General features: G+C 36.8%; 1 protein-coding gene across 2 annotated transcripts; it reads left to right on the top strand.

Annotated features, from left to right (window-relative positions):
* The first annotated feature begins 885 nt into the window (after positions 1 to 885).
* On the top strand, positions 886 to 11,106 carry LOC120006651. Of its 2 annotated transcripts, XR_005470058.1 has the most exons (16): positions 886 to 1,090; positions 1,422 to 1,499; positions 2,346 to 2,395; positions 2,525 to 2,578; positions 3,003 to 3,055; positions 4,206 to 4,278; positions 4,543 to 4,604; positions 5,729 to 5,797; positions 6,458 to 6,563; positions 8,040 to 8,110; positions 8,324 to 8,424; positions 8,684 to 8,779; positions 9,747 to 9,814; positions 10,105 to 10,150; positions 10,664 to 10,797; positions 10,880 to 11,106. XR_005470058.1 is itself a non-coding variant. In XM_038856775.1 (15 exons), the coding sequence occupies exons 1-15, from the start codon at positions 1,022 to 1,024 to the stop codon at positions 10,742 to 10,744; spliced, it is 1,077 nt and encodes a 358-aa protein (XP_038712703.1). In that variant the 5' UTR covers positions 886 to 1,021; the 3' UTR covers positions 10,745 to 10,871. The 2 variants fall into 2 exon arrangements, 1 of the variants encoding a protein (XP_038712703.1); XM_038856775.1 differs by lacking the exon at positions 10,880 to 11,106 and having other exon boundaries at positions 10,664 to 10,871.
* Positions 11,107 to 15,971: the final 4,865 nt, after the last annotated feature.

Below are 15,971 nucleotides of genomic sequence, written 5' to 3'. Positions count from 1 at the left end.
AAATTTGATAGGGATAAAATCAACTAAATTATGAAATAATTTCCAAATTTTAATGAAATCTCTTAAATACCCCCAAAGTCAAGGGCAAATCAAGTACATTTTTGCAATAATTCAGTTTAGGACTCATGCATTGCACGAGAAAAACACAATAATTTTATATAGTGATCTCATGTACATGATATCTAATGTTTTTTATTTTTATTTTTTAAAAATATAATTTATTAAGAACTTTACGCTAGGAAATTCATCATATTAAGCTGTGAAACTTATTAGGAAACATAATACTACGAATATTATTAACATAAAGAAAATTCCTTTTGGAGAAGAAAAAGAGTAATAATAAATCCATATCCCAAATTCTCTACTCTCCAATTCACTTGTGTATTCAAAATTTTGATTGTATACACTAGGATAGAGACTCCACTTCTTGCTCTAATTTTTAACTCCAATTATGTATCAAAACTCATGTTAAATCATAAATTAAAATGTGTGATTGAGTGTTTTGGTGTTGATAATGTTAGAATATAATAGATTTTGGGAAAAAAATTATAAATATTAAATTCTAAACCATAAATCCTAAATTTTATACTCTAAAGTCTAAACCGTAAAACTAAAAATTAAACCCTAAACACTAATTCCTAACTTCTAAACTCCAACATATCACTTTTAACAAAAAAAAAATCATGATTTAACATGAGTTTTTATCAAGAATTGGAGTCATCTAAAATTAATTCATTTGATAAAAGAGAATAACAGATTTTATGATGTATTCAATAATTCAATTATTCATCAAAAAATTATACTATTCTAAAAAAAAAAAAAAATTCGATCACTTGTTTTGATGCGGATGGTTGATGGGCGTGAATAAGATGCGAATCTGTATTCTTCCTTGGATTCAAACAAAAGCGTGAAGAGCCAAAACTTTGCGTTTTTTTCTCTATTCGGTTCTCTCAACTTGTCACTCTCTCAAGTCTCAACGGCCCTAAGTCTCCTCTCTCGCGATCACCGTTCAATCGGAAAGATGTCTTGCTCGTCGCAACCAGCGGTCCCTACACTCAGAACCGTCACCGTGTCATACTCTGAACTGAAGGTGATTTTCTCTTCCCCGGCTATGTTTGGTTTCGGGGGAAAACCTGTTGAAAAGGGGAAAAAAATTATTTTCCGTCTATTACGTTCTCTTAAGCCAAAGACGCAACATAGCTTAGCCAGATAATTGTTAACTTTGTTGATTTGACGTAATTGGTTATTGAGAAATCAAACATCTGATAATACACCAAATGGAGGGCTATTTTAAATTTATTATAGTTTTGTTTGCCGGCTTAGTATTTTGATGTTTCAATAGAATTACACCGTTGAAGGTACAACATAATTCTGTACTGAAAGGTTTCGGAATCTGTGTCTTGTTGAAATTAATTGTTTAGGACAAGGATGCTGACTTGTCTTGGAAGATTGAAGAAGGTTTTGGCCCAAACGGACTGGGAATTCTATCAGTTCAAGATGTATGATTCTTTTTTTTTTCTTGACACTCTATCTGTTTACAGTTTAATGTGATATATTGCTTTTCTTTTCTGTTGTCCTCCTATTCCATAAGATCATATGTGGTCTGTTACAATGTTGTTTATATATTGTGCGAATATGCATCTGTTTAGCGATATGTTCAAGCAAATAATTGTGTAGTTTTGAGTATGGCCTATGGTTTTATAATAATGAACATTCTAGGCTGGGTTTTTGGTTCAATTCCTGTAACTTATCCATGTAACATTTGTGATGAGGGTTGAAAGATCAATTTCTTGGATAGTTAGATTGACCTTTGATCTTCATAATTCATATTGTCTGAGAATTTTGCTAACTTGACTGTCTTGACATAACCATTTTAACATCATAGGATATGGGTAAGACTTTAATGAAAGCACCCAAAAATTACCGGTTAGGTGATTATAACTTCTATTTTGGACTTTGGAGGTTGTCCACTTGTCCTGCATTCCATGTCTGAGACTGGAAAACACTTTCTGGTAAAATCTGGGTTTAGTTGTAGTGAGGGTGAAAACAGTCAACAACAGTGGTTTTTTGAAAGAAGGAAAAAAAGCCATCTATTTTTTTTGTTATTTTTTGAATTTTAATTGTCATTTGAATGGTATTAATATTTGGTATAGCTTCATCTCTGACAATCAAATGTGAAGATCATAAGTCCTATGCCTCCAATTAATGTTTCTTGAATTTTTGTTATTGTTTTTTAATCTGATATATCTCTGTTCTATTTTGGTTTATGCATCTAATATGCACTGGATGCATACTAGATGTTCACATGATAGGTTTTCATTTGAGTTTGCTCTTCTCCATTATAGGTTCCAGGGTTTTCTTCCTTGCGTCGAGATCTTCTACATCTTGCACCTAGGTATAAGCTTCAAATAGATTTCCTATTTTTATTCTGAGTGCTTCCGATATAAAGGAAGAAACTAAATGAACTTTTTTTTTCCTTTCACTCATGTACTAATGTTTTTTTTTCCTTCTTTCTTTTATTCAGATTAGCTAGTTTGTCTGAAGAGGTGAAGAAGGAACTTGAAGATCCTGATAGTAGGTAATTTTTAGCCTATGCAGGTCTTCTAGCAATGGATGTAATCTGAATGCAAAGATTCAGTTATTTTGAATGCAAAGCCCACAACACACCATTATTCTATTCTTATTTCTTGTCACTTTTTCATTCTGCTTTTAGGACAGTCAGGTCAGATGTTTAGAATGTTTCCTTTTGCTCCTTTGAATTATTGTAATCAAAGCTTGGTGCTTATCTTAAAACAAAAGTATTAGACCAAATTCCTGAATGCATTGTAGTTGATATTACCAATTTTGTTGCCTTTCCGATAATTCTCCAGGGGTGTTTAGTCTTTTTACTTTAGTATTTTTGTATAATACTTTACATTTTTAAGTTGCTGTGGTCAATAATTATGGGACTACCGCATTGAAAGTGCCCTAATATTTGTTCATCTTGCCCGCTATCCATGCAGGTACAACTTTGGGTGGAGTCATGGGAAAGAGAAGCTTGAATCTGGGAAGCTTGGTAAGTTATTTCATAAGTTCGACTTTCAAACATGACAAAGTTGTTCTTCATTGGAACATTTGTAGCAGGGAGAGCTACTTTCTCATTCTTATGCATTTTGTTCTTTAACTGTGCACAACAAATTCTAAAAGCTGAGGCCAACTGGTCTTCACAGCAGATGTGATATTTTCGTAATGCTTCCTTTTATTATTGGGTGGAGCCTATGTTGTTTTCTGTCAACTGTAAATAGCTCCTAACTAGTTTAATGTCGATGCGCCCTGCAAATCAGAAGTCGACCTTTGAATGCTGAACACATCTTTTGAAAAGAAAACTTATGGAAAGACCAAACCAGACTACCGAGTTCTCCCTACTATGGCAAGGGAATCCCTTTTAATATTGGTAGGGGCCTGCTATTCAAGCATCATGTCAACAAGAATGCCAAATAAACCCTTCTGGTCTCTGGAAAGGATGGGAGGCCTAAGGCAAGTTTGAGTTGGATATGACTTTGGCTTTAAGTGTAGCACAATATAGCCCCAACCCTCAGTTAAATATTCTTAGTGCATTGGTTTCTGTAACATATCATGGGGCAGCAAAGTGAAAAACTAAGGGGTTGTAATTGTTTTCAAGAACTCCTTTGAAGAAGAGTCCTTGTGACAATTTTTTGGAATGAAAACCAAAAATATTATTTGGATAAAATGTTTCTGAAAGTTAAGCTTTGAAAAATTAATAAAGTAAAAAGTATGTTTGGGAGAATGCAAAGTGGAAACTCAACTTTATTTTGCTTGTTAGAAAGAAAAAAGATTTACGAATATGCTAGTATGTGTTTATTTATCAGGGAACTACAAGAATGCTTCATATTTTCATGAACAATATACTGAAAACATCTAAACAAACTTGCCTTTTTTTGTTTCTTTATTCTCAAAAACAGACATCTTCCAGAGATGAATGCATGAGTTAATATTTTTATTTGCTACAAAAGATATATTTGTGCCATGTTTGCTTTAAGAGAAGTGCAGATGGGTTGTTTCTCTATTATACAAGTTCTATGAAATTTTAATTTGTGGTTTATACTTCGATTAGTTCAAATGAGTTGTGGTTCCAGATGAAATTGAATATCAAATCTTTCAAACCTGGATCTTCTATTCTTATTTTTATTTTGTATCTTATGCAGATATGCTGAAGGGCTCCTTTTATGCAAATCCCATCTTAGATACGCCTACTACTGATGCACATTTAATACAAAGGTAAGAGCGTATAAATAACATGTTTTGTTCTCAAGTGCTTCATGCTTTTACCTATGAGTGGGTATTGTTAGGAGTTGTATGTAACTATCCAGAGATGTCTGGTGTTGGGTAATAACAAAAAAGTGAACAACTATAACAGGATTTATACATATGTGCTTATATGTAATATATAGTTATATACCACATACGCATAGGTAGTGATTCTATATAGGAAACATCTTTCTGCTTATTTGGCCAAATTATCATCCATGCTTTGTCTTCTAGGTATCCGTCCTATTGTGGATCAAATATATGGCCTGATAAAGCATTGCCAGAACTTGAAGTGGGTATGTCTTCCACTTTTCTAGACTGCCTTTTTTTTCAAAAAATTAGTATGTTAAATATTCCACTTCTTTTTTCTTGTTTAGCTACATTGTCTTTGTGGGATCTTGCAGACAATTAGAAGTTTTGTTCAAGTATATGAATTGAGTGTCTTGAACTAGTTGAATTATGTTGAGGAACTGGTTATGAATCCCACAACAAACAAATCAAATCCAATTGACCACACCAAAGAACAAAATAAAAGAGAAATTTATTAGAATATATATAAATGATGTGAAATACCCCAAACCAACAAGTTAATTTATTGGGTTGATAGAATTCACGAATTGAACCCTAATATAATCTCTAGAGTAGAAAAACACGTAATGAATTTACCCTAGCCCAAGCCAATTGGAGCAAGAATATCCCAAATAGCCGAATAAATCTAGTATAGAACACACATAATGGTTCTTACATAGCCCAAGCAAATCAAAGCAAAGAATGCCTTGAGAGCCGATTACAATTGGATAAATCCTAGGCAAATCCTCCAAATATTCTTCTAATTCTTCAGTGCATAATAAAACAGCTCCATAAACTTAGTATTAAAGACATCAACCCTAAATTAAATTAGGAAACAAACTCATAATTTGTTTACTTAAATTAGAATTCCTACTTAACTTTCTCACTCCTACTATTCTCATCAAATTATATTACAAAGTAAATGATAATAATTAACCAGAATGTCTGGTATGATGCAGCAACCATCTGAAGCATCTGACAAACATATGTCCTGCATTACACATCTCGTCATATTTTTGCAGGTTAAATAATTGATAGGGGTTATGTCTTGTGTGGTTGTATTGCTAGGATCGTTAACTGTTTTGGCATAGCAGACTTCATAAGTTAATTGAGAGAGAAAATTTCTAGGATATTAGTATTGCTAGTTGTTTGCTTTCTTGTTTGATCTATTCACAAGTTTCTTATTTTGCTGTTCATTAGATTAATGGTTAGGGAAACTGTGGTTGTTCAGTTATCTGTTATACCTTTTTTTTTTTTTTTGATAAGCTATCTGTTATAACTTATAAGCATGTGTAAGTGATGGTTTGAGACTTTACTCTAGAATTAACAACTAGATGTTATGTTTGTGCAGCTTTCAAAGCTCTTGGAAAGCTGATACTTGATGTCGGGTTGATGTTGGCTTATCACTGTGATCAATATGGTAACCGTTTTATCCAAGGAGTTGGTGTTTCCCTGTTGACCATATGAAATTGAATTCAAGCCTTTATTTCAATAGATGTTGCTGCAAACAATTAATTGTGTGAACAAAGTGTTTCTAGCCTTTCGAAATGAAAAATAGCACTGTAAATATGCTTCTAGACATCGCATAAATTTGAAGCCAAGGAACTTAACCTATTATTCTTGGAAAGTCTCCCTCTGGATATTGAACTGAATTTCTGGTCAACATTCCTTTTCAAGATGAGAGTTTCCAATTATAATTTAATGGAAGACTTGTTTTGTTCGCTTAAAGTTAGAAGATATCTTATACTCTATCATTTCACTACTTTTTGATTTGGTGGTATTGCATGTGGGATATTCAACTTCTGTGCAGTTTTGTTTTTGGTCTGTGGTCATGCTCAGGTCAATCCTGAACCATGCATACTTAAGCACTATTGGGGGTGACACTTAGGTCAATCCTGAACTGCCATGCATGGGCAGGACAGAGCTCCGCCCTTGATAAACAAAATGTAAATAATAGCCTTGTTTTTCAAACGCTTATGTTTTAGCCATATTTAGCTATTATTTATAAGTGGTGGTTGTTATCGTAAATGTTGCTCTCTGAATTTTGGTTTGTGGTAACTAATTTAATCCTGATGAGCAGTATCAAAGGGGAAGAAGATGCATGAAAGTCAGTCTCTTGAACAGATAATTCGTCATTCGCGGTGCCCTAAGGGCCGGTTGCTTTATTACTTTCCAACACAAGAAAGGTAATTTTAAGTTCTTCCCTTAGTGGTTCCTTAATTGCTACACCTTTTTCTCCCTACTTACAGGCATGAATAATGAATAATGTGTTCTCTATCTGAAGCTAAATATGCATTATAAAATTATTCAATTTAAAATTATCCTTAGAGTTCTCAAATAGTTCCTTAATTTCTATCAGTCTTTTCCAATGTTTTAAAAGGCGGTCAGGGCGTACGCACTGAGGCGCGCCTCAAGGCGAGGCGCCTTCGAGTTGCCTCAGGGCGTACGCCCTTGATAAAGGCCTGTGAGGCATACGCCTCATATGCCTGAGGCGTTGCGCCTCGAGGCGTATGAGGCGTAATTGTTGACAAACCACAATTTATCAAAAGCAACGCCCACAAAGAACAAAAACACAAACAACCCAGCGAGGCCATTCCAACCGACGACGACGATTCTTGAGACAAATTCTCGAAGACTCTCTCTCTCTAACAAACAAATCGTCCAAGGAATCGAATCGAATCGAATCGATTTTCAGCTTCATACATACTCTCTCTCTCTCTAACTCTCTGTTGGTGTTGTGCAACTTGTGCCCTAGATCTTGAATAGAAGGTACGATTTTCAGTCTTCAGATCTTGATTGATTCAGTTTTCTTATTATTCTTGCTAATATTTGCAAAGCGAGCATGTGAAGCTGGCTTGGAGGGGTTCCATCTTTCATAGGATAACTAGAATGAAAAAAAATGTTCGTTTAGTATATAAGATACTTGCGGTGATAATTTTGACAGATTTCAAATCCTGTCATCCACACGACACCCACTAGTTTTAGACATGTAGCTTTAGCATATTGAGAATGGCTAACGAAAGTGGTATAGCCTCGTTGGTCGATCACTCGGTCTCCACACTCAACTGTGCGTGCTCGCGCGTGCATGTGGAGGGAAGGGGTTCGATTCCAACGGGGAACGAAGCGCTAGCATGCTAGTCCACTGGAGTTATATCCCACCTGGGCCTCGGCCCTGACTTAAAGCCCAGACCGTCTAGTGGGGTGGCGGGCTGGGTTAGGGTTTACTCTGGGCCGTCAAGTAGAGCAAAGCTCGCAAGACGTGTCTAGGGGTTCCCTAATCAAAAAAAAAAAAAAATATTGAGAATGGCTGGAAGTAATTGATTTATTTTGATTCTTGAAGACTTTATTCAATTAGACTTTCTCTCTAATTCTGCGTCCAACTCCAAGTTTCTCTGCTGATCACTTGAATTGATGATGGATGGAGTTATGTCTTCATAAATTGATAAATTGATATGATTATATTTGAATGTGTACATGTACATTTTAGATTAAGCATATATGTTTTTTTGTTGATTCTTACGGAGGCTTACGCCTCGTTACGCCTCGAGGCTTACGCCTCGCCTCAAATAAGTCAAACGCCTCGGTTTCCGAACCCGCCTTTTAAAACACTGGTCTTTTCTTGCTTGCCAAGGACATTTATTGCAATTTGTTATTACGTGTAGTAATTGTGTCAAAGATGCTGAGTCAATGTCGTCTTGGTGCGGATGGCACACTGACCATGGTTCACTGACAGGTGATGACTTTCTTAAATCTGGGTTTGTTTTTTCATCTTTAAGAGTTTACAAGTCAGCTCGTTTTAAGGTTCTTTTTTCGTTCATAAAGGATATTGATGGCATAAGCCAACAATTATTCTTTTTCTCAATGGAAAAGATTCTTGAAATTCTTTGATTGTGGCTTTTGTTGCGTAATTATTTTTTAAAAATTTGTCTTTTAATCCAATATGCAGGTCTGACCTGTGCCATGTATACAAGAGATGCTGTGGAAATACCTTGTCCTGATAGTGCTGCTGGACTTTACATTAGAACACGTACAGGTCAAATTGTCAAAGTATACATTCTTTTTCTTAGAATGAACTTAACAAATACGAGAATTCATATCACTTGTTCGTGATTGTCTATTTTTTTCTAGAAATGCCAAGCTCTCATGTAGACTAAAATCTGAATGTGGCAATATCACCATAATAGTTACTTTTCTCCACTGCAAAGTGGTTCTCATATACTAACTTGCATAGTTGCATTACATTCGTATGCTTTTTGAAAGATAGATAGGGTTCTTTTTGTAGTAACTTTTGTTTCTCTTGCATTAGGCTGTATTTGGTGAAGATGAAATAGCATACCAAGTTGGTGAAACCTCTGAAATACTCTCGAGTGGCTATCTATGCGCAACACCTCATTGTGTCCAGGTATGTTCTTCATTTTAGTAATGTGGAATTCTTGGAAAGTTTCTTCCTCGAACTTTGGACTAGAGTCGATGTGTTTTGAACTGTTTATATCTATTCAATGACGTCATTTTCTGAAAAACCATGAGGCACATACAATATGAGATAAATGATCCTATATGACAAAAGTCAATGATAAGACCACTCTGATAGCTGTCATGATGAAATCTATGCACGTTTATTTGAAAGAAAACAAGTTCCAAAAGGGAGATAAACGCAGAGAGCCGCTCTCATACTTGCAAGATTGAATTTACTTCTATCTGGAGCTGCGAGGAAGGCCGTCTGGCCGTACTCAGTTTTAAAGTCCTGTAACAGCTCATATATTTGTGCAGTGAGCATGCAACTTTGTCCATCTATAACCTCAGTACTTCTAGGTAGTCCATTCTGCTGAAACTGCTCAAGGACATGCCTAATGCTGGGAGTTATGCTGCAAAGTGCAGATGACAGTATCTTTGCAAAATAAAGGAGTTAGCTCACTTTTTTGACATATTGGCATGCTGAAGCTGGACTCAAATTTCCGAATTGTGTTCAGTGCATATCATTGGCCCTTTATATTCTCGCTTATATTTCTATGAAAAAATTTCCCCTATCTATAAGCATTTATATGAATTCTTATATTTCTTGACATACTATTTCCATATACATGGTATATTTGGCATGGAACACTGCCTCTCTCTTGCCTCATGAAGGTGAGGACTGAGGAGAATGGTGCTATCGCATAATTGAGTTGATGTAGATACCTTTCTTGTGGTGTACTAAATTAAGTGATGATAGATTCATAGTGCAACTGAATTTATTTTCACTTTTTATTTTTGTAAATTGAATCTCCCAATATGTTGCACTTATATTCTTCTCCTACGATTTTCTTCCTATTCTATGCCATGTGATGAGTCAACAATAACATGTTTTCTTGATTTATTAATCCTGTTAGGCACCAAAAGCAAAGGAGGCTTCTTGTCTTGACCGATCTACATTTGCATTATTCATGCAACCTGACTGGTATTTGTTCTAGAATTACACAATCGAGTCTCTTGATACGACTTTTGCCAGAATGTGTTAATGGTAGTTATGTGGTTGAGCTATGAGATAATGCTATAGTGTCTTGAATGAACTCTGGGACTATTAGTGTATCCACTTCCAAAAGTTCTTCCCTTCTGTACGTATGCTATGAAGTATGATTTGTCTTTTTTGCTTAGTAAATTATAGGTTTACTGGCACCTGCATTTGTGCAATATCTAACTACCAAAATAAAATTCCATACTAATTAAAATTAACTTTTGTTGTTGTAGGGATGAAAAGCTTAATTTTCCAGAGGAGGTGCATATCCATAAAGAGGTACGCGGTTTACTGCATTTGCAATTGAAAAAAATTTGCCATAAATTCAAGAATCAAACAGCTTTCTAAATCCCTAGAGAGTTTTGATTTGAATGAGATGCAAATAAATGAAAAGAAAAAAAAAGGTAGAGAAAAACATTGACAATTTCCTTCAGATAGAACTTTTGCTAGCACGTGTGTATTACATAACGTTTGGCCTTCTCTACAAGACTACAACAACTGCCCGTAGGGCCATAGTCCAACTCCGAGCGCTGGTGAAGTAGGAGTAGTTGTTGACCATCATTCCTCCAAAAGTAGTATATTTGTTTGTCTGTTTTGTTTTGGTGAAGCAAGAAATATCCATAAAATTCTTCCACTTTAACTTGATCATGGTTACCAACTACCAGATGATTACTCTATGTTGTTTTGATTATTATTTTTACCATCCCAGTAATTCCTATGGCCTTATTGATTGCATTCAGTGTAAATTTTTAAACCAGAGTGGTTACTAAACTGTAATTTTTTTGTGGGCAGCTGATCCCTGCAAATGGTTTCCTAACGTTTGGAGAGTACACAGAGAAGCTTTTGGACAAATATTACCACCTGAAAATGTGAAGACCACCCACACACGTGTATTTGCGTCAGCTGTAATTAGTTTCTCAGTAAAGGTCCCAACCAATTCTATAAATTTGCATCACAACTGACCAAATTCTATACGTAATCGATTATATATTCGTTTTTCCACCCCAGGATAAGGTGGGTCCCAAGAGATGCCGTTTCCACATATGCGTGCTGTATTATAAATATACCATCATATTCAATCAAATGGCAGCCAAACCATTGAACAGATGCATTCTAGAAAGGTCGGCCCAACAATCGAAATTGATCTTCTAATCTTGCAAGTTTCCACTTCAACAATATATAAACATAGATAGTAGTTAAATATTTCAATAAAATACACATCAGTTCACGAGAAATTGTTCAAACATATCACGATATATCACTATCATTGTGTCAGCCAGAGCCGCCAGGCAAACCTTAAGAGCATGTCCAATGAACACTTGATAACACATTTTCAAGTGTTGAAAAGTGAACTTTATGGAAAATTTAGAGTGCTGGAGTTCTACAATGGAAGAAAATGAACACTTGAAAACACACTTTCTTGATAATGACACTTGAAATATAGGTTGTTGTTAAAAATGACACTTGAAATATGAAGTATGTATATAGTTGATGAATAGTGAAGAGAGATGATGAAAAGGAAGAAAGAGATGATAAAATGGAAGAGAGAGGTGATGAAAAGGAAGAGGGATGATGAAAAGTAAGAAATAGATGATAAAAAGTAAGAGAGAGAAAATAAAGAAGATGAGTATGAAGTGTTGAAAAGTATGAAGTGTTGATGAATAGTGTATATTGTGGGACTCACTCACCCAATTAAGTTATGTCACGTAGGAGAGAGTAGAAGAGAGAGAATGATTTTAAAGTGCTTGATATAGTTTTTACCACTGAAGTTGCTCTAACTGGAAAGCCATTCTTCAAGTTGCATGCTCGCATCATCGTACGTGCTTCATAGCGAGAAAATGAGAGATGACTAATGAGAATATCGAGTAGGGCCAGGCCTAAAGGAAAACGTGGGTTGAAGCCGAGAAAAGACAAAATTGCCACGTGGGATTTGGGTTTTTTAATTTTTTTTTTCCTCTTTTGACCGAAATGCACAATTACGAGAGACTAGTGACAACTGACAAGGCATGAAGTGGGGACCACGCCGCATTCCAGTCTTCAACTGCAAATCCCCATCCCCAGTCTTTATATAACTGAAGCCATTGGAAGTTGGAACGCAGAGAGACGGCCGCACTTCACAGACCCGGTTTTTCCTAATCGCCATGTCAATCGCTTACTACCAACCACAATATCGAGAATTTCAAGGCAGATCAAGAAATCGCCGTAAACCGAGTTTGAGGAATCGGTGTTTATCGATGGTGAAACAGCAGAAGGCACGGGTCTACATCCTTCGACGTTGCGTCTCAATGCTTCTCTGCTGGCACAATCATTCAATATCCGATTAACTTATCATAGATTGATGAATCTGTGTTTTGAGATTTTGGTATCTCCGACGGCGCCGGAGCAGCAGCTATCGAGTGTTTCGAGAGGGGAAGGGATTTTGGCGATGTGGATCGGATGCTCCAGTCCAGTCCAGACAAAGAAGATACAGAGAGATGCCTCTCAGAGAAGGTCAAACAGCAAAACAAAATTCTTGTTTTAGTTTTCATGATCGATGGTTGGATTAAAAGTTGTACAGTTTATGGAGAAAATCATGAATTTCTTTTCTTTACAACATGATTTGCAATTTTGATAAGCCTTCACCAATGACCTCAAACTCATCAAATGTTCAAATTGTACTGAAACAAGATTTCTAAAGCTTGATTCAAGCTCGAGCTCAACTCAATTCGGCTCGACTTGTTTCCAGCTCTAATTGTTTAAGACGGAAAAAAAAAATATGATCTTCGACTAACTTTGAAGTGGAATTGAGATTGACTTTGTTAAATGATCGCTTCTCTCTTTCAAAAATCTAGCGTGTGTTTGGTGCAGTGGAGGTGCAATCTGATGTGAGAGAATCCATGATGTCTCCGCTGCTGCTCTCCACCTTCAGCTTCCTTGCAGGTCATCTCGTTCAGAGGATGATTCAGAGTTAGTCTTGTGCCCTTACCAGCATGGGCCTTCATCTTGAAGGCTTCCATTATTTTGTTTTTGGGCTTATTAAGTTTGTACTAGTTTGATACTTTCTATTGGGTCTATTTTCTCTTTATGAGCTAATTGGGTATCTATAGCCCAATACATATTTAATTAGTTTAGTTTTCATATGTCTTGTCTTAGTACTGTTGCAGTATGTAATTGTTCTTCTATTTAGGCTCCTTTGTAGCCTTTGTACAAGTACTTTTGAATTTATGAAGTTTACACATTTTCTCTCATCTACTTCCTCTCTACTTCTTCTTCTTGTTCTTCTTGATCTTTATTGCCTACAAATAATCAAAGGACTTTGTTATTACAAAGTATAACATGGTATCGGAGCAATTCGATCCAGTTAGACACGACCTCTACTCCACTTGTTGGGTCTGGCATAACCTAGCCTATAAGTGCGGGGGAGTGTTGTCCCACATCGAAAGATGTGGGACTTAAAGTCTTATTTATAAGGCTAAAAGCCCACCTTAACACTACAACAAGGCCTTTTCCTAGGCTTGGGTGGGTTGGGCCAAGCCCACCTGCTTGGGCCTAAGGAGAAACAAAGTCTTGCGGGTCCGATGTATCCACAGGAACCGGACAACCCAAAGCGGACAATATTGTTGGTGTGTATAGGGGTGTGGATTTACAACATGATGCTGATGCCAAGGTCTCTCTGGAAGAGATCATCTTCTACTTCCCCTTCAAGCAATATTCTTGATATTCCAACTAACTTCCAATCAATTTCATATAGATTATTCGCATATCATTTTTATTCTTTTGTCGTCATCTTGTTGATCTATATACTGACTTGATCGTCGGAGAATTTTTGATTAGCACCCCACCAATGTCCCAATTCTTTGATAATCATTTTGTGTTTCTTTTGCAAATCACTGGTGAGTGGTGACCATTTGAAATAATCTTTGATTGTAAAATTAGCCCCTACAATCCTCAAGTCTCGCCACCCAAAATCAAGTCCATCTACCAGAAATCAAGTTCTCCAAGATATCTTCACACTCCTCAAATCCCTCAAAGATTGTAGTATGTCTCCTCTTTTAATCTTCCCCAGCAAATTCTCCCTCATACTTGGGCAAATCCCTCACTCCCTCTGAGCTTTCTCTCTCTACAAACGGAGGGAGAGATTCACGTAGATGAGCATGTCAAGTTTAATAAAACTTTAAAAAAACTTCAAAATGCTTGGCCAGTCCTTATGGTCATACCCTTAGGAGCAGGTCGGGCCTCATGTTTGCAAGTTAGCAAGGCCCGCGAACTCTGGAGGATGGGCCGACCCTGCCCACATTACATTTGTAGTTATGGGTAAAAGCTCATGCCCATTTTTAAAACCGTTTTGAGTTTTAAACCAAATGAGAGAGTCGGGTGGACAGATCTGGTCAGGTCTGCAATGTCTCCGCAATTTTTGATTTGATCTAAATTCACATATCTTCTTTGCTACCGGGGACTCGAAACCGAAACGCCATCGATTCCTCACTAAGGTTTCCAGATCTCATCCATTTTTTTACCCTCATCGGTATCTTTGTCTGATATCGACAATCAAATCTTCACAAATCACCGTCAGATCTACCCAAGATCCCAATCTCATTGTTAAAGATATATGGGGAATTGAATTTCAAAACTCGAGGGAGGAGAGTGGCGGCTGATATCTGCCCATCTCAATGCATTTCGCAACACTACTTTTCATTTATTAATTATATTTATGTTTCCTTGGAATCAAAACGGTGCACTTTGTGTCTCCAAGGTCCTTTGTAGTTACGGATAAAAGTTCATGCCCATTTTTGAAATCCGTTATGTTAATGGAGATGACTATTCAAATCCTGAAAATTGCCCAGTGGTTCTCCAATGGAGGCATTTCTTTTTTACAAGAATGACAACTGAAATGACTAATGAAAGAGACATACTTATTCATCAACCAATATACCCTCCGAACTGACCACATACCCGAGGAATAATAATCGTTCTGTCATCCAACTGCACTTTTTAAAATTAATAAAAAGCTTATTTTGGGACAACACCTCTAGCATAGCCCGAAGATGCTCAATATGGTCTTTCTTACTTCGACTATAAATCAGTATGTCGTCGAAATAAACAACATACTTTCCAATGAAAGGCCATAATACCTGGTTCTTAAGTAGTATAAAAGTACAAGGCGCATTGGACAATCCGAAAGGCATAACCAACCACTCGTAGAGACCATGCTTTGTTTCAAAAGCGGTCTTCCATTCATCACCAGGTTTTACCCGAATCTGATGGTAACCACTTCACAGATCTATTTTGGAGAATAACTTCGAACCCTCCAACATATCTAGCATGTCATCCAACCACAGAATTGGAAAACTATATCTAACAGTTATCTTGTTAATCGTGTGACTATCAACGCACATCCTCCAACTGCCATCTTTCTTTGGAACCAGCAACACGGGAACAACGCATGGACTCATACTCTTTCGAATAAAACCCTTCTTCATTAAATCATCTACCTTCTCTTGTAAAATCTGATTCTTCTTGGGACTCATCCGATAATGTGGTAAATTGGGTAAGCTCGCTCTCGGAACTAAGTCGATATGGTACTGAATATTTCTCAACGGTGGGAGGTCATTTGGTAAGTCATCAGACACCAATTCACTGAACTCGGCCAAAAGGGACTGCACCTCCTCGGGTAACACAACTCTATGCTCCTCCTTCCCCTCTATTACTAGAGCTTGCACAACCACAACATGAACCTCTTGTGTCTCCTTAACTTCAGATTCCAAATCAGTTACTGAAGTGACTAAAGAAAGTAAGGACTGCTCTTCTGTCGTGGCCTTAGCTGAACCACCACCTGCACTCCGTTTCGGAACCATTGCAATCTTCCTGTTATCCCAATTAAAAACATAAACATTATCACGCCCCCTATAGGTGATATCCACATCAAACTGCCTTGGGAGTCCCAACAACACGTGACTGTGACTAGCATCCATGTAGACTACATCGCAGACCACCACATCCCGGTAGTGCTGCCCGATTGAAATAGGAACTTTGCACGCCTCAGTCACCTTCACCTTTGGTCCTTTTTGAATCCACCCAATCACATAGGGTTTTGAATGTGAATGTTTTTCTGTACGTAGCT

This window comes from Tripterygium wilfordii, chromosome 9 (genome assembly GCF_013401445.1).
Source record: "Tripterygium wilfordii isolate XIE 37 chromosome 9, ASM1340144v1, whole genome shotgun sequence".
Classification (NCBI taxonomy): Eukaryota; Viridiplantae; Streptophyta; class Magnoliopsida; order Celastrales; family Celastraceae; genus Tripterygium; species Tripterygium wilfordii.
This window is presented reverse-complemented; position numbering and strand designations above follow the sequence as displayed.

Bases quoted from the DNA above. Each gene is read 5' to 3' on its own strand.
- LOC120006651 (XM_038856775.1), top strand. From the start codon at position 1,022: ATGTCTTGCTCGTCGCAACCAGCGGTCCCTACACTCAGAACCGTCACC. The intron at 2,396-2,524 runs GTATAAGCTTCA...TCTTTTATTCAG, and splicing joins CTTCTACATCTTGCACCTAG to ATTAGCTAGTTTGTCTGAAG. The intron at 5,798-6,457 runs GTAACCGTTTTA...CCTGATGAGCAG, and splicing joins TTATCACTGTGATCAATATG to TATCAAAGGGGAAGAAGATG.